General features: G+C 42.3%; 1 protein-coding gene across 1 annotated transcript in view; it reads right to left on the reverse strand.

Annotated features, from left to right (window-relative positions):
- Positions 1 to 25253, reverse strand: part of spns2 (SPNS lysolipid transporter 2, sphingosine-1-phosphate) — a 59345-nt gene that overhangs the window by 14069 nt on the left and 20023 nt on the right. Inside the window, exons 3-8 of the mRNA XM_019895196.1 lie at positions 13801 to 13937; positions 9468 to 9619; positions 8117 to 8183; positions 4431 to 4573; positions 2703 to 2864; positions 2400 to 2589 (exon numbers count right to left, since the gene is read on the reverse strand). Of these exons, the coding sequence (XP_019750755.1) occupies positions 2400 to 2589; positions 2703 to 2864; positions 4431 to 4573; positions 8117 to 8183; positions 9468 to 9619; positions 13801 to 13937 (851 nt within the window). The remainder of the gene's footprint in view (positions 1 to 2399; positions 2590 to 2702; positions 2865 to 4430; positions 4574 to 8116; positions 8184 to 9467; positions 9620 to 13800; positions 13938 to 25253) is intronic.

The following is a 25253-nucleotide window of genomic DNA, read 5'->3' on the forward strand; positions in this document are numbered from 1 at the left end:
TTTCCATAGTTTGACTCTCGAGCTACTTTATGGTCTTTTGATGTGGAGCAGTAAACTTTGAATAGCTTGTTGTGGTCGTATATACAGTAGATGAAAGGTGCGGCAGCAGCTGCAAATTCTATTTGGCGATGTTCTTAAAAAACAAACCCATTGGGATTTGTTTGTCAGAGATCTATATGGGCTTCTTTTGTGTGGCACAGTTAAAACCCTGGCTCTTGACGTGTGTTTTCTGCCGAGGAAATACCCCACTGCTCGTGCGCCAGACCTCCGGCGGTACCGCACAGCTACAGAGGCGGCCCGACACTGGGGATGGAAACACGGCTCCGGTGAAAGCCGCAAGCCCAGACGCTGTTGACCGACACGTTGCCTCTCAAGAGCACGGAAGAAAGGGTCTTTCATCCGATTAGCTATGTGTCGATGATACAACAGCTGCGAGGGGTCAATCTGTCTCGACAAAGCAAAGCTGACCGCTATAACCGTGTCACACTGCATCATATCGCGCATCTGTCAAGCGCCGTGCCGCGAAACCTGAGCTGATCACTTACAAGAGGGACTTCACTTGCGAGATGAATTCACATGTTAACAAGTGAGAGGTCTGAGAATATTTTAGATTCTGATGGGAGTGGAGTTACCCGTTTTATGACATGATTTTAGGATATTGTTGTTTTTTTTCCTCCCTGCACATTTTCAGCTGATGTTTTTGAAACCCCAAAACACACAAACAAAACTGAACAAAACACATTGTCCGTTCTGAATGATTTAAGGACTGACTTGGAAACAGTCACAAGAAGGACTCATGCCATATCACCTGACTTCTTTCATTTCCATGCGTATGTGGAATTTTCAGAGCACAAGAAGAACCTTTCAGAGCCATTTTTTAGGTGTCTATATTTTTTGTGTTTGTTTTTATTTTTAATATTATTTTTTTAATGTATTTTGTTTTATATGTTTGTTTTTTAGGTGTGTATATTTTTATGTATATATTATGCATATATACAATATTAAATGCAACGTGTGAGGCAGACAAACTAACCGCTGTCGCAATGCCGCCAAGGAAAATCAAAATTTCATTCCTCCGAGTAGCTTTTAATTACGGTATGTGGAGCAGAATATTGTTTTTCCTCTTGTTCTGTTGTCATATCTGCCAGGAAACCGAGGCGATGCCGAGGTGAGCCAAGGTAATAGTCAAAGGCATTAGGGGATGGGAGACTTGTGTTGCTTGGGCAAAAGATCATCCGTCTTTTCCCATTTTTCCAACGTTAGCGGCCAAACTGTTGAAAGTCATTTCCTGTTGGTTTGTACCCGATAAGAATAAGAAGTAAGTGAGTCTAGACCTGCCAGAGTTCATTGTTTCACGGTCACGAGTGTTAAGTTGCACCCTTTCCGACTTTACAGAGCAACAAGAGGCATACACTCTGTATTTTGGCATTTATGTATGTCACATTTGGTTAGTTAGGGCAGCGGTCCCCAACCTTTTTTGCCTGGTTTAACGTCAGACAATATTTTCAGGGACCGGCCTTTAAGGTGTGATGGATAAATAGAACAAAATAATATGATTTGACCCGCATGAAAACTGTGGTATTTTCGAAACATAATAATAAGCACGAATCATGACACGAGGAAGCTCCTATCTGGCCGCAACACTCTCTGGTCGCTATAGTCACATTTAGATATGCCTTCAAAATAAGATACACCAGAAATTCTAAGTGCATGAAAATTACGACGCACCGTCGCCGCCTATTACGCAGAGTGGGCTTGGTGCGTGGGAATCTCTCGTTGCGATAAAGCCGTATTTTAAGTAGGACTCCTGATACGGTCTATTAAATGAACGTTGTCGGCTCATCTTCTGTCTGCTGGCTAGACTTTTTCCCCTTCCCAAAGAAACCTTCCAAAGACGTTTTTTTTTTTTTTTTTTACTCATTTTGCTAGCTCCGAGGTTTCATTTTAGCGGTAACCGATTATGTGACCGAGAAGCGCTCCTTGACCTATGTCAAGAGTGACAGACTGTAGACGGATGTTACAGAGAATCTGCTAACTTTTCAAAATAAAATATATTTCAAATTCCAAAATAAATAAAACGAAAGTAATGTTAGTCCTTCATTCTTTTGTGCGGCTCGGTACCAAATACCCCCACGGACCGGTACCGGTCCTTGGCCTGGGGGTTGGGGACCCCTGAGATAGGGTATCCGAGGCTCTGGTTTTGGCAGGTTTCGAACCTGAAATTTATTTTTTCTCAACGCAAGGAGTGTTGTTAAAGTGGTTAAAACAATTCCACTTCTAGTTGTCAACTCTTGATATTTCTCTTTGTCGGGGGTTTCTTCTCTTGGGGTACATGTCGATTGTTTCAGAGGTGGAAAGACAAACAAACGTTTGGCCCGCAAGTTCCATGTGACTCTTACATAAGCTCCAATGATGTTCTTCTTTGCCACGACGAAAATAAGGCAGATGAAGATGGCCGAGCCCAACATGCTGACGGCACACACAAGGGGGTCGGCACGCTCTGTCTTCTTCCGGCACAGGCGCGTGGTGGCTGCCCCGATGAGCACCCCCAACAGGCCTGTGATGCACGTGATTGCCCCGAAGACAAAACTGGATGAGAGGAGAAGAAGAGGCGGGAGGGGGACAAAAAAATACATATATTAGCGTTGCTGTCGTATTCTGGGACAAAGTTTGAATTGAGCATTTCGACATTTATGTTTCACCTCTCTGTGCTGCTGCAAATCTCTTCGTTGTCGCACGGCTCTGCAATCGCAGTCTTCTGCACCACCTGAGCTCTGGCAAGGTAGATGGGAATCCAGATCCCGAACGCGCCCGTAGCGAAGGAAACGGCGGCAGATGCCAGGGATGAGAACACGTAACTCCGACTTGACATGGAAAAAACACACACACACACACACATACACACACACACACACACACACACACACACACACACACACACACACACACACACACATAATATTGGTTTAGGGCGGAGTTGTCAAACTAATTATCGTCACAAGCCACATTGCAGTTATGGTGGGACCACGATGACTATAAAAATCATCAAAATCACGTCTAATATGATTTCATTATACACAACGGCCACTGCAATGATCGTTACACTCGATATATTTTTAATAACACATTGATTAAATTTGAACCCTTTCATGCACCCTGTAACCAGACTACATGATCAGCAGTCCACGGCAGTAAACGCTGTCCCTGAAAGGGTTAACGGTGAAACTCACATGACATTTGGTTATATTTTTTTTCATGAGAGGGATGGTTTCGGGGATGAAAGGAATCTGCCGAACGCCAACAATAATGTATGTTAAGTGTTCAATTGCGGAATGACTCAAGACAACTACAGTGATCCCTCACTTATCGCGGTTAATGCGGACCGAGACCACCCGCGAAAGAGGAAAATCCGTGAAGTAGAAACCCCCCCTCCCCCTCCGTACAGGTATATGTACATGTGTATAAGTATATATGATATTTATAAGGCCAAATTTAATGGTATACATGTTAGGTTAGTGTATATAACAAAATACAGTAAACATAAAGATGAAATGTACATGTAGTACTGTATATGTTGCTCTATGTGACTCGCTGTTGTTTTGCTGACGTTCGCTGCCTCTCGCGGACCTTTTGCGGCATTTTTGCTCTTTTTAATTTTTTTATGGATACTTTTGAAAAATCTGCGATGCACTGAAAGTTAACCGCGAAGTAGCGAGGGATCACTGCAGTTTGATCAAGCACTTTAACTCTTCATGACAAAGTAGCATCACCAAGTACGGGCTTGGAATCCATAAAACAGCCTTTTGGTTGTTTCAATTAAAAATTTGTCTGTTTGTTCAAGATTGTTGTCATGCAAACAAACAGCTCCTGTGCTAAGTGGTAATAAAATGAAACGCGGCTTGACTTGACAGTTTTATGTTGGGAGACAAAAATAACACACAATTAAAACAGCTTTCCAGAGTGACTGAATGTAGAAGATTGTGTTGGCCGACACTCACACTGTCGCTCCTGCGATCAAGAATATGGCGCCTCACCTAGAATATACTTCGCAATAAACCCCCGTCGCCAAGTGAACTTTATGTCGCTGAAAAAGCTATTTTAAGAAATGTGCCCACCAAAGGTCATACCATGACAAAAGTGCACACTGTCACACATCCAAAGCTGCCTTCACTCACAGTCGAGCAGTGTTACCGAGTGGCGGCGAGTGATTGACAAAGACTCACTGTGTCTGCTGTTGACATTTCCATGACTCTTAATGGATTCTGCAGGTTAGCCATGCAAGAATGTATATTTTCATCAACAAAATAAAACCACCAGCACGCATCCATCAGATCTGCCTGTCTTTCCGTGCCGATGCTTCTCGGAAGCGTTGACGGAGAGGCACGATTGGGATGCGAAGCGCGGATGTCATTCCCGATCGGACGTCTTACTTCTTAGCGAGAGTCTTCATGTCACACAGCCAGGACGTGCGGGTCTTGATGCGTCCCCCCATCTGGTCGGCACTCCCTCGCTTTGGCTCGGGCACAAAGAGCAGGATTAGGGCTGCTGCAGTCATCCCCAAAACTGGAGACACCTGTGGGAACGGTCGTATAAAAAGGCCTGGCGTCATATTGGAATCAAAGCTGAAGGCAGGATAGTTTGGATGAGTACACATCAGTGGAAAGGACAAGGAACGGTGTGTTTTAAAAAAGTGAATGGATGGCCGCTGTGTTTGCTGATACGCTTGACATCCAAACTTTGAACACACGCTGCTTTCTCCACTGGTGCTGTCCTTGTGTTTGTGCAAGTTACTATACTCACTGTATCAACCGACCCCAACTATATTAATACCGTAAAATATTCGAGGAATATTTACCCAATCGTTTGTGCACATGAATTTGTCATTAGAATTGACACTGTCACACTGTTTCATTTCAGATTCAAACCGACCCATTATATATCTCCCGGGTCATGTATTTTCATACCGTTGTGTTTTCACGACATTGAACGTTACTTAACCCTTTCAAGCACCCTGTAACCTGATAACATGGTAAGCTGTCCACTGTAGTAACCGCTGTCCCTGAAACGGTTAAATTAAATGCACGTGGAATTAATGTGTTCATTTGTTTTGTAATTGTGTTTATTTTTACCTGACGACAGTAATTGGCCTTATTTTATTGACAGCAGACTACCGTACTTGTATAACACAAATTAATTTTTAATCACATCCAGATATAATGCATACCTGTCAACTTGTACGTTTTCCCCGTATTTTGTACGTTTTTTTTTTATCATTTCAAATCATGTACGGCGTATTACAACTTTTATACGGGGAAAAAAAAAGAAACAATTGTGAACCGATCTCACAAAGTCCATCTTGGCTCAAATCTAGATCGTCTCACCTACTGGTAGCCAACGACAATGCCGTCGTCGATCGCTACGATTGTCATGGCAAACCAGCAAAAGTAATCCTCAATCGTATATTTTTTTTCATCGCTCCCTACGGTCGGATTGATAAAGCACGATGTGCGCATGCGCGGTAAACCGTTGTACGGGTTTTTGTTGCTTTGAAAGGGGAATCGTAATCATTTATAAGGGCAGCTATTAGCTGAGGTTGAAAGGTATGTTAATGGAGCATAGTCTGCCGTTATATTCATCTATTATGACGAAGCAGAAAGGCCGATGATACAAAAAAACACCAGGAAATTTTCTTCATATCACCTAAGTAGCTTATGAAACTGCTTCACAGGCATAAATGGTGCGGTGTGAAAAAGTGAGCGCTTTGAGGCTCATACGTGCGGGTTATGTGAGCGTCTCCGAGCCGGATGTGGGTGATGTGGTTTGTTTTGCAGATAGCTGTGGTCTCTGAGGGTGTGAGGATTACACACATCGATCACTTCCTTCTTTATAACTTCTTCTCTCCGACATGAATATTAATAACTGAATTTTATAATGTGTTCTCAGAAAAGAGGCATCCGTCTGGACTGTGCTTTTTATTGCAAGGATTTCATTCATTTTCGATTTCATTTGTTTGCTGCATGAGGACACCCTTTGATGCATACTTCGATTTAATACATTTACTTTCTTTTTTAAAATTCCCTTCATAATTATTCAGCGGGGCACACCGTGACTTTTAACCCCTTGACTCCCCCGCAGGGCCCATTAGACACTTCCTGTACGTATGGATGGTTGGCAATCCTCGATACGAGCAACTGCCTTCCACCCCCTGCAACACATTTCTATGACTCTCTTATTTGCCGTCCACCTTTTGGCCAAACAAGGAAGGTTGCAGGAACACGGCGGGCGAAAACAAGCGGAAGCTCGGTCCAGTCATTTCTACTGACAGCAGGATACCGCGACTGAAAACACGTTTCATGCCTTCATATTTGTTTTCCTCCCCGCATGCCGCGCCACTGACTAATTGGCTTTCGGATTGTTCTGTTAGAATGTCACCGTGGCCACGGTGGAACAAAGTGCCCTACTCATTGTATTGTTTTTAAAAGTTCCACCAGGGCCGGTAGGAATTGACTTCCTGTTTCCCTGAAACCGAGCAAAGTACCTGCATGTCACGTCCAGGAATCGAAAGAAATCCTCTGTGACCCGTTGAAGGAATGTTTATTTTCTGCTGTCAAATGTCAGTTGCTTCATTAGAGGAGTCGAGGCCTTACATTGTTTCGGGGTTTTTAAAAAGGTGACCTCGAAAGTCTGCCATGCCCGCGGAATCCTGTTAGATATTTCATAAATTTGCTTCTATGACGACTGCAATGCAACTCAACATCTGCAGTTTGATGCCTCACACTGACTGCAGTTGCAGCCCCCCAAAAAAAGCAGGAAGACGCCAAGTGTTTACACTTGCACTCATCCATATCTCCATAATCTCCAGCAACAACTGTTGTTCCCACAGAGCAGAGAGGATTTATGCCCGTGAGTATTGTGTAGTGTGTGTGTATTCAAGTGGAAGTTGTTTGAAGGTTTATAACGACCGTCACATCTACGCCTCTATTGTGTTTCAAATTATATGTTAGCGTGAAGAAAATGACATGGTTCGGGTGAACAATTTGGTGTTTAAATACATATTGATGAATTTTCTTTTGTTTTATGTGTCGCCCGCATCTATCTATGTATATATGTGAGGTTTTATGTTTCCTAATAAAGTAGTTAAAAAAAAAACATTTAAAGTGTTTAAAGCATAGGGATAGGTTAAAACTGCAGAACAGGATTATATCTTGTTCGTTTGTATTGAATGATCAGAATCAAATGTTTAAGTAAGGAGAGAAATCAATATTATCGGGGACCTAAGGGGTCTGTCCCAAATATATATTTATTAAATTAACTGAGGGCGGCCCGGGGGTCCAGTGGTAAGCGTGTCGACCTGACAGTGCAGAGGTCGTGGGTTCGATTCAGCTCCGGTCTCCCTTTGTGGAGTTTGCATGTTCTCCCAGTGCTTGCGTGGGTTTTCTCCGGGTACTCCGGTGTCCTCCCACATTCCAAAAACATGCATGGCAGGCTGATTGAACACTCAAAATTGGCCCTAGGTGTAAGTGTGGGTGTGGATGGTTGTTTGTCTCTGTGTGCCCTGCGATTGGCTGGCAACCGGTTCAGGGTGTCCCCCGCCTACTGCCCGAAGACAGCTGGGATAGGCACCAGCAACCCCCCGCAACCCTTGTGAGGATAAAGCGGATCAGAAAATGGATGGATGGATAAATTAACTGATGACAAAGTCTGTCTTGCATTGAAACTTAGTACGTTGGAAAAACGATTTGTAATAATTTTTTTTCCAGAACAAAATACTATCTTTCAGGTCCAAATTAAAAAAAAAAAATCACAAGTACATGCTATTTCAAATTACAGTCTGTAACCACGTTTGCTTTCAATCATACTCATTTTCTCCAAGTTTTCTGAAGGATGCTGGAGGCCGTGTCAGTGTTGTGTGTGACTTGTTTAGCCTTTAGCTCTCTTTGCACTGTCACTTCCTTGCAACGTCCACCAGCCTTGTGTGCCCCCCACCCCTCCCCGTGCGTCCGACCCCTCTGAACCCGGATCCATGACGGACCGACCACAATCCCTCAGGAGGGGCTCTAAATCCGTCCTTGTGTGGTTTTGTTTGTGTGTCTAATGTAGCAGTCGATGCCCTTACCCTCAGTGCCCAGTGCCAGTCTCCTGCAGCTACCTTGGCGCTGGTGCCCAGGATGTAACCCAATCCGCTGCAGGAAAACAACACAACTGTCGATTAGCTACACGCCACTGGCACACGGATGTCATTTATATATGAAGTCTATGACTCATTGTACTGAGTTTGCTCACTGTTTGTTTTCCATCCGTAGAACTAAACACATCCTGTTTGCAGCCTGATTAAAGAGTCGACTGTCTGCGCACTCGATGTTGATGACTATGGTACTGACTGAGCTAATTTGAAAACAGTTGCATGTTTGGGTATTGAACTGGCGCAGGGTGTGATGGGAGTAAAAAAAAAAAAAAAAAAAAATTTTAGAGAAAACATATCAGGTCCGCAAAAGTAGCTGTGATAAGCCTATTATGATGAATACAAATCGGCGTCGAATTGACAAAAAAATAATAGCCTGCAAATTCACTGAGGACAAAGGACCAATCTTATCAGAGCGCATGCAGAGCAAGTCTGGAATGTACAACACTGTTAATAAATCTGCACATTAGCGTCAGTTAAACTAGACCCAGGATGAGAGGGTCCACGTAAAAAAAGGTGGAATTAAAAAAAAAAAAAAAAACCTGTGAACTGCATGTAATTCTTGAAGTGATTTCCTTTTAAACACTCACAACAATGTCAGCTATTAACTGCACTTTACTGAGGCCAACCCTTTCACCTTCTATTGTGTGTGTGTGTGTGTGTGTGTGTGTGTGTGTGTGTTGCCGGGCAGTTTAGCAGGACCCGCTAAACACACTGCCCAGAGGTCACTTTAGTTTTCCCTTCTCTATTTACAGTCCAAAAAACATCAGGAGTAATCATAGAATGAAGCTCCCCACAGCCTGTTTTACCATCAGAGGATTATGTAACAAATCAACTCTTGAATTCTTATGGCATATTATATTTATGTCATTTCAATGAAATGTTACAGCGTACGAGTTCTCCGTCTATTAGCATCTTGTTGATAGCACAGCCTGATTCTTCATGCATGAGCTCTGCATGCTGGTACGTACTGTACTGTTCATAATGTGAAACCTCCAAGGATTTTGTCTGTGCTCCATCCACCGTTTCATTCATCTTTTATCACTCAGCTTTGTTTACTCTCTCCCTATGGTCCTTATTGAATAAAGTCCAAAAGCTGCAGATTTGCACTTTACATCCTGCCAGTTCCCACACCGCTGCACCACATATTTAAAGTGTTGCATTCTTGTGGAGGAGATGTTAGTGCAGCTGCGTCAAGATAAAACCCTTTTGTACGACCGAGTCTGACCTTCATATGTCCGAATTGATCATGCTAGCATAATCGCTAAAACTTTCTGCCGCTTACCTTCCCAAAGGGATGGCCAGGTAAAAGAAAGAGAGCATCATGGTGCGCTTGTTATTCGTGAACAAGTCTCCGATGATGGTGGGGGAGATGGATGAGTAGCTGGACTCTCCAATGCCCACCAGTCCCCGAGAGAGCACAAACAGCCAGTAGTACTGCAGAGACATATCAAACACTGAATGTTAAAATGTTCACATGCTGGACCTTAGTCATGCTCCAAAGAGTCGAATGAGATCAACAGAGGCGTAGCTAGAATTTTTTTCAGCGGGGTGACCAGGGCGACACAACATTTCACCGAGGGGTGTGTACATTTGTATGCTCGTAACTTCTTCTGTAACTGAGACGTTTTTGTTTTTCATACCATCCGCAATCAAAGTTTATGAAATTAAAAGCACACATATCCGTAAACTCCTTGTGTCTCATGCGCTGATTTGCTAGCTAACAGCCAATCAAACTGACGACTTGTCACCGACAGCCATTTTGCATACCATAGTCAACAACGGCTCAATCAATTCAAATCATATCTAAAACTCACAATAACACAAAAAAAAATCACATAGTACTTCAGAATTCTAAATGTTTCTTTTTTTACGTTTATTGCTGCTTGTAATATTTATGTGTAGGACAAGATTGGTATCTGCATGCATTTGATTTCATGAAACCGTGATTGCGGACAAAGAATGACTTCTCAGCCATGTTAGTTACTTGCTACGGTCTGAATTTTGGTTGACGTTGACTGTAAGAATCAAATGTTCTCTGCTAAAGACAGATAATTTCAGAGTTTGCATTCAGTTTAATGTGAATTTGTTCTTTAAATATAGTGAATGAAAATGTATTGTGGCATACTGCATCCATGTGAAAATGGCAGTAAAGTCACAGGTATTTAAAATTAAGTAAATTTCCCCCCAGATGTGAGGTGGCCAGTGGGGTGGCCATGGTGGGCCACCACATAGCTCCGGCCCTGGAGATGAAGCTATTGGATCAATGCAGGAATGTATCATGGACTGTATGTATTTCATTATCTTTTCCTGCATTTTATTGGCACACTACACCAAACTGATAAATAGTGTCATTAAAAGGCTTAAGGAGTGGTCACATTGGCAAGGGCAGCCGTGTGGGCAACTGTTTCCTTGACAACCCACTCTGTGGAGAGATAGAGGAGGCCTGTGTCTGTAATATGACAGTGCAGCGAAATGCTTTCTGATCGCACTCAGATGTTGCAAACTAGTCGTACAATTAAATGACTAACATTGTGAGAGGGGGACAATTCAACATACTTGTGACTTGTTTGTGTGTTAGTCAAATTTGGAAACAAGCCATATTAAATGTGAGTGAAAATGCTAATTGAGCCAAAAGTGGGAGTCGATATTATTATTAATGGCACTATTTTAGTTTCGTTTTGTAGTGCTGTTCAACTCAAGTGCGTATTGACAGCTGTTTCTAATTCTTGCCGACCAAGAATACTTGATGGCATTATGAACAGTTAAACTAGAGATTATTACAAAAAATATGTGTTCATTTCTGTGTCAGCAGCCATTCTTACTAATTTGATGTCATAAACTCAAGACATTTATTCACATGTTTACTTTCTAAACATACTTTATGACAATGGCACATAATAAGGTGTGTCAGAAAAGTTCCAGGATTAGCATCAAAAAAGTTTTGTAGTGCTGTTGACCTCAAGCGCGTATTGACAGCTGTTTATAATTCTTGCGGACCAAGAATACTTGATGGCATTATGAACAGTTAAACTAGAGATTATTACAAAAAATATGTGTTCATTTCTGTGTCAGCAGCCATTCTTACTAATTTGATGTCATAAGCTCAAGACATTTACTCACATGTTTACTTTCTAAAAATTGGTGTGTCAGAAAAGTTCCAGGATTAGCATCAAAAACGATATATTATGAACATTTGTACTACAAACTTCAAGTTTTCCACTTGCAAGTATCCCCCCCTTGAGTTTAACGCAGTCTTCTCTGCCGCACATCATGCACTCCTGGAAGGCTTCTTTTGGCATCCTCCGCTGCTCCATCATTTATCGGCCATTGTCATGTTGCCCACATCTTCAAAACGGGCCCCCTTGATGATCACTCCCATTGGGGGAAAAAAAAATCACGCAGAGCCAGTTCAGGTGAAGACGCATTTCTCACCGCCAGGAACTGTCAGATGCTCAGGACATTGTAAGCAGACAGGTTGTCATGGTGAAGCAGCCACAACTTGTCCTGCCACAAACTCTTGCCTGTTCTCGTGCACTGAACAAAGCAAGTGATCTTTTTTGTTGACTGGCTGGTTGATCATCTGGCCCACATCGAAGGTGAAAACTCATCGTTTTTAGTTAAGTTTGAAATATATCTTTTGGAACACCAGTCCTGGAACTTGAATGAGGTGCTGCAATAGCATTTTGTTCCATTTATGACTTTAACCCGTTGAGGGAGAGCGGTTACGACAGTGGACATCTTATCATGTTATTAGGTTGTCATGATTGGTGCATGAAAGGGTTAAGTTCCTCTCGGTCTTATTGGATCGGCATCAGAACAGTTCTCAAAGATGGAGACTTGAAGAGTCTCGGGACCAATTCCTGAATTCAACCGCAGCACTTCTCAGGAGGGAAGAACCACTTAATTTCATCTCAGCCTTAAGTCGCCTGACTGCATTTGCCGCTCAGGCAAATAAATGACTGTCATCTTGTTGCGGAGTGGTTGACACCCTCCTGAGAGCCATCGGCGCGCACACACGCACACACATCTCAATGTCTGCGCTGTCATTTGTTCCACAGCTGAAGAGACTCTGCGGGGAACTCGGCACTCACGGAAGACTAGAAAGCGGTCAAGCCAACGACGCTGCTTTGCAACGCTGCCATATGCTCGGAGAAATTGAGTGGTTCGGCTTTTCAGGCTGCGTGTGGCTGCCAGTCAAGTTGTGTTATAATGGCAGCATGTTAGCCCTTTTCATTACCTTGGACGCGGAGGTAATGTGGATTTGTTTGCGTGCGTGGGTGACCTTCCATCTGCAATACTTCTCTGGAATTTTTATGACCTGTGCCTGTTATTTGAGGAATGTTGCCTATTTTGATAAGATACACATTGATTACATGAAAAAAGGCAAGATTTCAAATCATACAGAAAAAAGTGTTGTTTTTTTGTTGTTCCAGTTAGAAATAAATATTATCCATGATTTCCACATTTAAATTTAGCATAATTAGATGCTTAAGTAAGATATCAAATCATACAGAAAAAAAATGTTTTTTTTTTGTTCCAGCTAGAAATAAATATCCACGATTTCCACATTTAAATTTAGCATAATTAGATGCTTATGATATGTATAGCATAGTATATCTTTCATTCATTCATTTTCCGATCCGCTTATCCTCATAAGGGTCATGGGGGGTGCTGGAGCCTATCCAACCGTCATCGGGCAGTAGGCGGGGGGCACCCTGAACAGTTGCCAGCCAATCGCAGCCGTCTTTCATTTTGACCACTTTTACCCTTGCTTTCAGCATCAGAGCTCTTCTTGTCTGAGCTGCTTGACATCCAAAGGTCCGTTTTGGAGCATTTTAGCAATGCAATGTTCCTGCTGCGTCTGAAACTAACAATAACAAATACTTCCTGGACTACTGCGCATGTGTAAACCAGTGTGGTGTATATATATATATATATATATATATATATATATATATATATTTTTTTTTTTTCTTTTTTTGTCAGATCAGTAAGTAATTTGTTGTTTAGTATCTTCAAGTGAAATATTGCTTCATTATTTTAGCTATTAATGATACTCACTGAAATACCCAAGTTTTAGAACACCTCCATTTTAGTTTTTTTTTTAACTGAAATGAATGCAGGTTATTGTCTCATTGTACTGAGTTTCACATTACAAATGAAATCATCAAGTCATTCCTTGAACCAAAATGTATTTTCAACTTCTTTTCTCTCGCACTTTTATCAGAGACTTAGCAATGTTGTCTGCACACACACAATGCCTTTTGCTCTGCAAGTTAATCTCACCCTGTAATTGCCCCCTGAGAGTCGTGTTATTGTTGAATGCGCACAAAGGCTCGTTGAGATCCCGAAACATAACTGTCAAGGGGTAGCCAAACTGCAGTCTTATCTTCTCCGAAGTGTTGCAACCGAGCCCCTAAGCGTCAGCCTTTGTTAATTGGATGGAGGGCAAAGATATCAAAAATGCTAACGCAGCGATGGCAAAAGCGGGAGTCTCGCTCAACAGGCGTGTCATTTCATTTCCCCAGTTTCAACAAAAAGCGTATCCACGTTAATGAGCTTGTCTGTGATACGGACGAACACGTGCTGCCATTGTTCCCGCCGCCTCGACGTACCTCTTTGCTGATGAAGGAGCTCAAGAGCGTCACGGTGGACCAAAAGAAAATGCCGCAGCTCAGGATGGCCTTCCTATTAAAGCGATCGCCCAGGTAACCGAAGATGGGAGCTGCCACCATGAAACTGCAGATGAACACTGTCCAAGGAGAAAGAAATGACAAAATGAGAGAAATGACTTTCTGAGAAAGATGAGTGTCTGTGCCCTGACAGAAGAACGGCAGATTATTTCCCACTGGCCATCAATAATTGCTCTCACGTCTTACGACTGCACAATTTGCACATCGCGGTGAAATTCACATTAGTGCTTCAAAACATGTTGACTAATTGCTCCACTGAAATGAGGCCTCCTTCTCTGGGATTTTAGTCAATATTTATGGGCAGGGCCGTACCCGCGCAAATAGATCTTGCAGATTTAGCATTTTTAATCCACTCACACGCTGACTTTTGAGTCTTTGTAGCGTAGAGAGGGCAGAGATGTTGCTCTTGACAGCAGTGGGAGAGCCACGGAGGCAGGCTGCTGTTTTGACACATTGTCAGCATAAAGATGAAGAGGAGGGCTGGTGGTGGGGGTCCGGGGAAGAGAGGTAAAGGGGGGTGGGGGAAGCACGTTATATAAAATACACACAGCCCAGCCTCACCGAGACTCGGCAGGATAAGGAGAGGAATCCGATTATGTCAACATGTGATATGGCATGAAAATAAATAGATGTCCTTTAATAACCTTCCATTAAAAAAAAAAAAAAACAAAAAAAAACAGCATTAGTGAGGTATGTCCATTAACAGTACTTTGCTATCCAAACAATTTTCCCCATTGAAAATTGCTTCAAATGTCACTCATCTGTTCCGGCCCGTCAAAATCAACAACATTTTTGCATTGTATTCTTCATTCATTCAATCTCCGATGATTCTCACAAGGGTCGTGGGCGTGCTGGACGAAAATATGAAAACATACAAGCAGATTGTAAAAAAATCTGCCTTTATGAAGTGTAATTAAGATGAAAGTCACGCACCCACTGCAGTAGGTATTGATGCGTGTGTGTGTGCCTCGAGTGGGCGTGGTCTCCTGAGTGACATCATGATCTCTGACTCCAGCTCAGTTTGGCTACTGATCATGCCGCCAGTTTATAGCATTTTGTGTTATGTAGATAGGTGGCATTTAGATTTTACATAATATCTTCTCCATGCACATTGTGAGTGTTTTCATTCTGTATTTCAGTTTGATTGATTCTCACATTAGATCAATTGAAAGTACATCAGTGAATATCACTCTCCTATTTCATTTCACTTTCGTATCTGAAGTTTGCGAATTCAAATGGTGGCGCGCAGCACAGAATGAAAGTCAAAGTATCACTGTATTCAAATAAAAGACCTTTTTTTAATGAAAAGTGTTCACGGCAGGCATCCCCAATATTCCACCTCCCGGTTTTTGTCTTTAATTTCCTGCTTCTTTATCCCACTGGTCCGTCTTCAACATCATGAAAATGTACAGCATGGCTAAATGGTGTAAGGTGATTGTGTCATGCTTAATGACTGCAACCAGCTTTCCCAATTCAAACACACACACACGCACACGCACGCACACGCACACACACCAGCTGTTAGATGTGAAGTAGGGGCCAGAGAGCATTAGTCGCTGTTTAGCAGCTTGTCAAAAACACCCATCTTATCATTTAATAGGATGATTTGTAATCATTAACAAGGCATCATATCGCCCTGTGTGTCTTGATTTTCCGTGTCTTTGTCATTTGTTGATTAGATGATGAGATAAGATATTTCTAACGTCTCATTATCCCCTCGTTGCAAAGTCTGCACGTCGCAGCAGACACCGGCGCCCTTGACATTATGCTTGCAATTATTCAGTGTTAACCTTCTTAGTTGTTTTTATGCTCTGATTTCAAAACACAGCATGAAACCTTGAATTTGTGTGATTTGTCATAGGAAAACTGCCTGCTCCGGTGTTGCCATTGATTGGTTTTCAGTCTACGTGTAGCTCAATCTAACATGCAAATTGTCACAGCGGGGTTATTTTTGAAATAAAATCACAGACAATAAGTCACCCTTAGGCAGGCAACATGCATAAAATGCCGCCCGTCCGCACAAGCCACATTCCACGTTGTCCACCTTGCCTTCCTGTTTACTCAATCTAACAGGACACATCCAGTTTGTTTGATCTTAACAAAGCTTTCAGAGCTCAGTCCTGAAATAATCACCAAATCTGAAATAAAAATTGTGAATCTGAAAAGCAAAATGGTCGGACAACCCAAACAGTTGTATGGAAGTTTATGCTGCTGGCCAAAAGAGGGACAAAATATTTTGATTATCTCATGTTGGGTAAAATACCCTCGATTTTTTTGACAAAACTACACTCTACACATGTGACTCTGTATGGAAACAAAGTTCAAATTTACGCAGCTGTATGGTAAATTCAGATGACAGAATATAGTTGCGTATCATACAGCTGTATCCCGACATAATAAACATTAATTCATCCATCCATCCATCCATTTTCGAACCCACGTATCCTCACAAGGGTCGCTGGACAATAATTCATCTAATGGAAATAATTGTAAAAGTAGGTCGTTCCTGGTCAAGGGAAAAAAAATTCTAAAGTACCGTATTTTCCTCATTATAAGGCGCACCTAAAAGCATTCAATGTTCTCAAAAGCTGACAGTGCGCCTTATAATCCGATGCGCCTTATATATGGATCAATATTCTGATTTCTTGGAGTAGAATTTTAAATGTTCTGTCAAGCGCTTTGTTACAGTTGCAGCGGTTGTGAAAGCGCTATATAAATAAATGTGTTGTGTTCCCTTTAGGGTAGCTCCATCTAGTGGATGCAGAACACAACCTCAGCCACTATTGTAGCTTCTATTCTATGCGCCTTATAATGCGGTGCGCGCTATATATGAAAACAGCCGTTCATTGAAGGTGCGCCTTATACTCCGAAGCGGAAATGGTGCGGAAAATACAGTAATTCAATGAGTAACCTATAAAAGATTAAGATCCGTTCTTCTTATTTATCTTGGTAGAAAAAGTCCCTTATACTCAGTGACACGTGATAATCCAGTGAGATAAACAAAGATGAGTGTCACACCTCTTCCGATAATGCTCCTCCAAATGTCATGCATGCTTGTAAAAGCAACCAGTGTAGAACATTCCATGCCCGGCAAAATGACTGTATGCTCGCTGTCTTGATGGACATTCTAATGAATACACATGGAGTCGGTCATTACTTCACCTTAATCTTGGAGAAAAACAATTTACTCTTTGAGTCGATTGATCTAGTTGGACTTGCAATGACTTTTAATTGAGGCATTTAAACACACAGAGAGATGCTTCTATACAGAAAGCACTGGAAATCCAGCTCTTGCTTCGATTGGTTCAACAAAACCTCACGAGGTGACTCACCCCTTTGAATACAAGTGAATAGAGTGAGCATCAGGAGGAAATACAGACACGATTGTGCTTATATGAATGCGTTGAGGTGTGTTCTGTTTATTCACCAAGGCGCGTGCACACACATTTGCCTGTGAAACATGAGACTGAATAGAAGCCAGAACCTGCGAAGCTAAATATTTGGTTGTGTGATACCCAAACTTTTGTAATGTGTCTGCTTTGAATGAGACTATTTCAAGAGGAGAGCTTGTGCTTGTACAAAAAGGCAGTGATTTAGTTTGGAAAAAAAAAATGCGGAGGTAGTCAACACAAAGGGACAAGCATTATGCCGCTTCCAGACCTTTGATGTCGAAAAGATTTGTTTGAGCGGTTTCTGCTCAACTGCTTTTATGTGCTGGTGAAACTGCGACACATTTGATTCTGTATAAAGGAGAATAATACAACCACAGATATATTGTACGTAACGAGAAAGGCGCAGACCTCCGCCGAGGTGGAACGATTGTGATCTGCCTATCAACACAAAAATCTAATGTGAAGGAAGTTTTCTTTTGACACCGTTACGATTGAAAGGTGCATTGATGAAAACCTATTCAATAAGAAAATAGTATTGACATTTGAATCTATCATACCACCAATAGAAAATACTCAACTTGCAATGTGAAGGGCTCTCATTGGTGCAGTTTGTGCAGTTATGCAAAGTGACAGTTTCATACCTTGTGCTGGATAGTGTGGTAACGTGCGTGTGAGACCATAACATCTGAAATCAGCCTTGTGAAAGAAAACAGTGTGGAAAGAAAAAAAATTCCTTTATCCACATTTTCCGTTCCATTTTTTTTTTTTTTTTAAATAACCGCAGCAACATTTAATGGTTCCCTGCGAGGCACACACCACCGATCCACAAAGTTTCATGGAAATCAGTCAGGCCGTTCTAAAGTAGCTTTAACTGGCTAATAGACAAACCAACATTAACAGTGGTGAAAAGAGATTACTTATATAGGCCTAAAAGGCAATAATTTAATATGACCTTAATCCTGAAACAAATCCGAATAAATGTCATTGTTTTATTGTCTCAAATGACTGCTGTGAAAAAGGGATCGGTAAAATAATCACACTGGTCGTGGCTGTAGAGCTTTGACCATCTCCCACGGTAATTGAAAGCAGCGTGCATCTGTCAGCTGTGAAACCTGACAGTCAGGACGGTCAAACGAAGGGTGGACAGCTGAAGGAATTTGACCGTTTAGGCCGGAGAGAGACACAATGTGAGAAGTAAAGAGGGGCACGCGCAATAATATGCAGGTCGGTACATGTCCGCAGGCTAGAAGGTGTCAATCAGTCCCATTTTTAGCCACATTGTCTCGTTCACAGCCTGTTTCTGTGTCAGTGCTTATCCCATCACACATTCTTCCATGAATACCGCAGCCTTCCACGCTTGCAGTCGTTACAAGTTGATCAGCTTGTGGCGGCGGAGGTTGTTTGTCTGAATAGAAAATTACGTCTGTTTTGTCTCTATAATGATATGTGTGACTCTGCCCTCACTTTTGCATTGTTTCTTTAAAAAAAAGTTGGATATCCGGCTTGGACAACTGGAGGCTTGCGATGAATTTGATTAAATTTCAATTTTCATGTGATTAATCCCTTCCCCCTTTGGATCCCACAATTTTTTGAAAAAAATCTATATATAATTGGGGGGGGGGGCAAAGCATAAAGATGTTTCCTCTACAGCAGTTAAAGTTCTAAAATCACCATTCACCACTAGATGGAAGACATGCTTATTTGCGCTTTCACTGGGTTACAACATTAGTTAATAATAATAAAAATATAATAATAATAATAATGATAATAATATGAACATTTTGACCAAGTTGATTTTTATGGAGAAAAAAAATCACAAAATGGTTTGTGCCGTCATTGAATGGTAATTCTTATGCAAGAGAGTCCTTTGCGCTGGGGAATGAACAAAATCCCAGTATTTGGTTATTTTTGTGTTTGCTTCATGCCCTTTGTTGTTGAATAATGGATCTTTTAAATGTGCATTGAGAAATGTATTATGAAAAAATTAAATATATCAAGCGCATGTATCTTGCATGTATGCATATATTTTATCCATATATTAAATTTTTGTGAGAGATCTGGTTAGGAAGTTGTTGGATCGATGTGTCCCCCTCGCCCCAGTAGCAATGATGAAAAATTGTGGCCCCCTCCAGTATTTAAGTTGCCCATCTTTGAAGTATAAAAAAAAGCTGATTTTAAACCCGAATTAAAAAGCTATTCATGCTCTCTGTACACAGTCAATGAAAAGAAGTGAGATTTCACTCTTGCTATTCTGGGCGACATTTGGTTGTAACCATGGCGACCGCTATGTAAGGCCGTTAACTTTTACACAGGACGTGAAAAGCACACTTATTATCGCCCCATCAATACTGTGCCGACAAAGGGATGTGCAGAAATTGAAAGCCTGCATTCTGCGGACACACGGCCTGTATTGTCGTACAAGCAACATTTCATTGGAAAAAACGAAATTGTCCTTGGTGTCAACGTGTGTGTGAAAGCTTGTTTGTGTGTGGATAGCTCCAGTTGGGAGTATAAATAAGGCGTCCCTGGACAACTTTATATAGTCAGGTATTTTGAATGAAATCAAAATAGCCACGTCGGTTTCCTGCTACTGTGGTTGCAAGAGGTAGCTTTGACCGAAGGGTGTGTAAATGTAATGCTGTTTATTTTGGGGCCGGGGGGGGCGTCATAAAACCGACTGCGGTGCTGCTTTCTACCTTTTTAAAGTATCGCATAAAGCGACTCCAAATGATTTTTGAGTAAAGTTTGATTCTTGTCTTTCTGTTTACCTGACATGCGAGCACGACGATATATCATCCGAACAAAAGGTGCTCTGTGCACTGTGTTGTGTCAGGTTATGCAGCTGGGTGTATGTTTCTTTCTCTAATGATTAATGGGACTGCCTGTGGCGGCTGTGACACTTCCATTTGGACATTCGCACATATCAGGCTTCTGCCTTCGGGATTCCCCTTCAAGTGGCGCCCCATGTATTCCTGCATTCCTCAAATTTCTGATTACCACAAATTTACTCCTCAACCCCCCTTTGCTTACTCTTGAGCGGTGTTGGATTACCAATCCGTTGAACTCCACACGCAGCCTGGGAAATACCTCGGCAGCTCCCTCTCGCCCGGATCTGAACACTTAATTCCGACAGAAGCTGCAGTCAAATGCAGCCCAAACTCCCACTTAAACCCTTTTTTATTGTATCCAATCTTCCGCCCTCTCCGAGCCGATAGCCGGTGCATATCACAGCTGCGCTCGATCCTGACTACCTGCTCGGTGCGAGAGCTGCAGCTGGGGGTGAATTACACGCGGCTAGAAAAACAAAAACCGTCTGGCAAAATTGCGCGGCAACATCATCTTTTGCTTATTAGCGGCACATAGTAGGAGCAAACACACATGTGCGAAGACGATAGAAAAAGCTGTGAGCAGGAAGTGAGATTCACGTCAGGTCCTGACTGCTATTCAAGGCGTCAGGAACAATAAAAACAGCCCTTTTTTTTTTTTGCAGGGTTGTGTCAAAAAAAAAAAAGTAGCATATAAATTAGCATAGGCGGTCCAGTGTTTAGCACGTTGACCTCACAGTGCAGAGGTTCGATTCCAGCTCCGGCCTTGCTGTGTGGAGTTTGCATGTTCTCCCCGTGCCGGCGTGGGTTTTCTCCGGGTACTCTGATTTCCTCCCACATTCCAAAAACATGCATGTCTTCCCCTTTCTTGTACATCACTTGACTTCAGGATCACAATTGGATGGTCAATCGCCAGCAGTGTTATTGGTTTGGTGAGACAAAACTGTAACTTGTAAACTTTCCATTCACAGCCAACAGCTGCCCTCCTGCGAGACAGGGTCGATAAAAATATTCCGGATATAGAGGCACATGCATACAGGGTGATGTCGGTGAATCATCGGGTCATCATTCTATTCCGGTCTCCGCACTCCGCGCTACCACAACGCAATTATTGGCGTATGGGAATAAATAATGCAGAGGATTAAAATCCACAGGTGCATCTTTCTTCTACGCTTCATTTGCCTTTATCCCCGTGTCTCTTAAACTCTTCTTCGGTGCCGGTGGCGTGACAACAAGGCAAGAACAGCTGTGAAACTGCTGATAGAGAAGAGAGGGAGAGCAGTACTAAGGGATAGTGACGCGGACAAGAGACAAAATAGAAGCAAGCTGTGAGTGGTCAAAACAGCTGATCAAGCATTGATATAGCTTGACTTCCCACTGCAAAGAAAGAAACTAGAGATGATACACACCACATTTTTTTATTAAATGCAAGACCAACACAGCGAGCAACCTGAAGCGTTGGTAAACAAATACTTTGTGTAAAACCCGCATGGAGCACGGATTTGACTTTTAATAACGTATGGTTCGGATCTTTACAGATGAGCGTTCTGCAGACGCATCAGCTGCATATCCGATTTATATCCTCTATTACCGTATTGGCACGAATATAAGACGGTGTTTTTTTGCATTGAAATAAGACTGAAAAAGTGGGGGTCGTCTCATATTCGGGGTCTAGACATTATACCCATTCACGACGCTAGATGGCGCCAGATATCATTGAAGCCAATGATGAACTTGACTCCCCAGGCCAAAGTGCACCCCAGTCACGAAGAATAAAAATAAAAATAGCGGTAGCACGAAGAAGAAAAATAAAAAATAGCAGTAAGAAAGAAAAGAGAAGAAAATAACAGAAGAGATAACAGAAAATGGAGAAACGTAGTGACAATCCGGAGAAAAGTGGGTCGAAGATCAGCCAGGTTAACCGGCAGCTGAGAAGAAGTTATGATGTAATTTACATTTCAAAAATCAAAAGCCATTCATTTACGAATGTGATTGCACTTTAGTTTACATATTTAAATGTTCAGATATTAATATTTGAATGAGGAAAAATGACATGCTTTTTCTCTTAAATATATTGTTAGAATCATTTGTTTCAGATGTACTGTAATTATTTTCTGTATAAAAATGAATTTGGTGTTCAAAAAGTCTTTTTTCAAACTTGAGTCTTGAAAAAGAGGGGGTCGTCTTATAATCAGGGCCGTTTTATATTCGGGCCAATAGGGTACATTGAAAAAATCGGATTTGTACTGTTCACACTGCAGGAAAAAAGATCTGATCCCCAAAAAATATCCAAGATAATTGAGGGGAAAAAGTATGGAAGTGACCTGCAGTGTGAACACAGCCTTTAAGGCAGACATGCCAATTGTTCCTCCAATTTGCTTGCCTCATTGAATTATTATTGATTGATTTCACACAAACCTTCAAAGAAAAATGCTTTTTTTGGAAAGAAACACGATGGACACTAATCGCTAGCCCCTGCAGTTGTTCCTTGAAAATCTATTCTGAATATTGAAAATCTATTCTGAATATCTTTTGTCATCATATGTTGCTAAGCAACATTTACAGCATGCCTTTACCTCGAACCATTTTCAAGCTCCAACCTTTTGAAATACTCACACCAAAAGGGAACATTTCATTGAAAAATTCTGCAGCCTAAACAGTTAATAAGTCATTTCCATCTATCCGTTTCCACTTGAAAACAGTCTCTAAACGGTGCCTATGTGTTGATATTTTGGCAGCGCTCGGGTCGTCAGTCTCCCGCAGCACCTGTGGCCTCATTCCTTTGGCTCACATAGCTTCCCAATGACAGACTGACACCATGTTATGAGCGGAGGGCTGTCATGTCATTTGTGTGTGTGTTGTGTGTGTGCGTGTGTGTGTGTAAATGAGCGCGTATGTCTGGGTGTTACATTACAGACAAGGTGGTCAGTCACACACAGAATGGGGCACAGGCAGTGTGTGAGCTTTTTTGAGTAGCGGCTCCTCATTAGGTCTCTTTGCATCGAGCGTAGCTGACCCCGATATTGCTTCCATGCTCCCCCAGTTGTGGATAATTACATCGCCGGCTTACATTATGACGTTAAAATTAATCCTGTTAAGACTTGAGTTTGGATTTGCCTCAAAGCACTTCTTGCATACCCTCAGGCGTTGTGTCGAAAGAAAACTCTCAATTGTCTTCGTCTGGTTGATCTCGAAACTCCCCGAACCAAAGTCATACCATCCAGGTGAACAACCTTTTCCATTAACCTTGCCTGCACTCCACGCCCTCGGGACTAGTCCAGTTCACAGCTGTGCGAGAGCGTCACTCACCCCAGGCAGCCGGAGGGCCATTAGAGCAGACCTGCCATTTTCAGCAGGGGAGCTAAGAGGTCGTGCTGTTGTCTGACAAGTCCGGTGGGCTCAGGTGAGAGCGTCTCGGCGGCATTGTGATGGATGGGCCTGAGAGCTCCAGGCTTAACTTCAAGTTTTTAACTGACAGCGATGCACACCTCACCCTCTCACAAGAGAACTGAGCCCGCACCTCCCCCCCGGTGTAACAAAGGCTGCACATCTCTTGTCAATAGGTGCTGTCTAAGCTGTTTTTGAAGTGTGGACTATAACGACTAATGGCAACTGCGAAGACGCAACTACCCAGGGGATCATCTCACCGCATGCAAATAGAGTTGAGGATTTGGTGTCTTGCTCAAGGGCACTTTGGCAATGCTTCGGAAGGCAACAGTCCTCCATCCATCCTGTAGGAACCAGTGGCAATTTCCCTCCGTCCAAAACCCAAGTCCCGAGAAACTACAGCCTCTTATTCATTAGTGCCAAAAATACATTTGGATTTATGGAACAGATGTGAATAACAGTTTAATGTCACATTAAACAAGGAAATATGTCTCACTATATGTTCATCCCAAAAACTACATTCGCAGCATACTGTTCTACTGGTGACTCCAACAGACAAAAAGAAGCCTGCAGGTTTCAGAGCATTCTCTATATCCATGTTCCAATACTCCGATTGCCCTTCCAGCATAAATTACAGCCGCTTACTCAGGAGAAATGTTGAAATCCTGATTTCAGACTTATTATTACTCAATGGCATTTAGTTCATCGATACATAGGGCTGTTTTATTGCCACTTCCCCTCTCTGCCTCCCTCCTTTCCTCCTTGGAGTGGGGAGCTCGGTGGTGATGATTGAATCCGAGGCTGTTGCTGTATAGATTAAGCACTGACCGACCCTGACAAGATCTGAAGCAGACGACTTCCCCTGAGGCGTGACTGTGGAGGATTCTGCATTGACCAATCAGGTCAGATCTTGCGGAAGAACTGTTTTCTCGAAGGCATTTACCAATGTCATCTCATGAAATGGATTCTTATGCTGTTTTAGGTAAGACTGTATAGCACCATATATGGGTTCTACTTTCGAAAACTAGCGCAAGTCCAGCGCAAAGCGGAGTCTAATTGCGCGCATGAGTGGAATTTTCTTTCTTTCAACATTTACTAGGCGGGAACAGGTAGAAGGGGGTGTTTGGAGAACGCCATCCATATACCAGCCAATTGGAGCAGCTCCCCTCATTCCATTTCAAGTCAGCACAGAGAGAGGTGCGCGGTGTGCATGGCATGTAGATGCAGGAGATCAGCGTGATTACAAAAATAATTTTGAAATTATGATATTAATAATAAAAATGCATTCATTGAATAGTTTTCGACAACAGTTCAGAGCGACTGTCCCACACTGGTGTCATATTTACGAATGGAATACAGCGTCATGTCGGGAGCTGAGAATATGTCTGCCTGCACCTTAAGGGCCATCACAATTGATGGCTCCACATTGCGCCACCCACAACTTAGACCTGCTTTTCGCTGGTCTAATATCTAGTCTATGTTCTGTCACCAAATTGGGGCGCGTAATTTTTTTAAAATGCCCTCGGTCTGTTGGAACGCTAAGTAAGGCGTAACGCAGTCTGGCAAATTCCCCAAACATGGTAAACTAGACTCTCTGAAACCCTTCGGTGATTAAGAGTTAAACAAATACACTTGATCTGAAAAAACTGCACAATGCATCCGTTTTTTTGGCAACAAAAAAGTAAGGTGGTAATTGACCAACTCCATTCTAGCTGGAATAAAGACAAAATCATTAGAAATCTCTGGGATCTCAACTTTACCAGTCACATTA

Source organism: Hippocampus comes, unplaced genomic scaffold (genome assembly GCF_001891065.2).
Source record: "Hippocampus comes isolate QL1 unplaced genomic scaffold, H_comes_QL1_v1.1 scaffold177, whole genome shotgun sequence".
Classification (NCBI taxonomy): domain Eukaryota; kingdom Metazoa; phylum Chordata; class Actinopteri; order Syngnathiformes; family Syngnathidae; genus Hippocampus; species Hippocampus comes.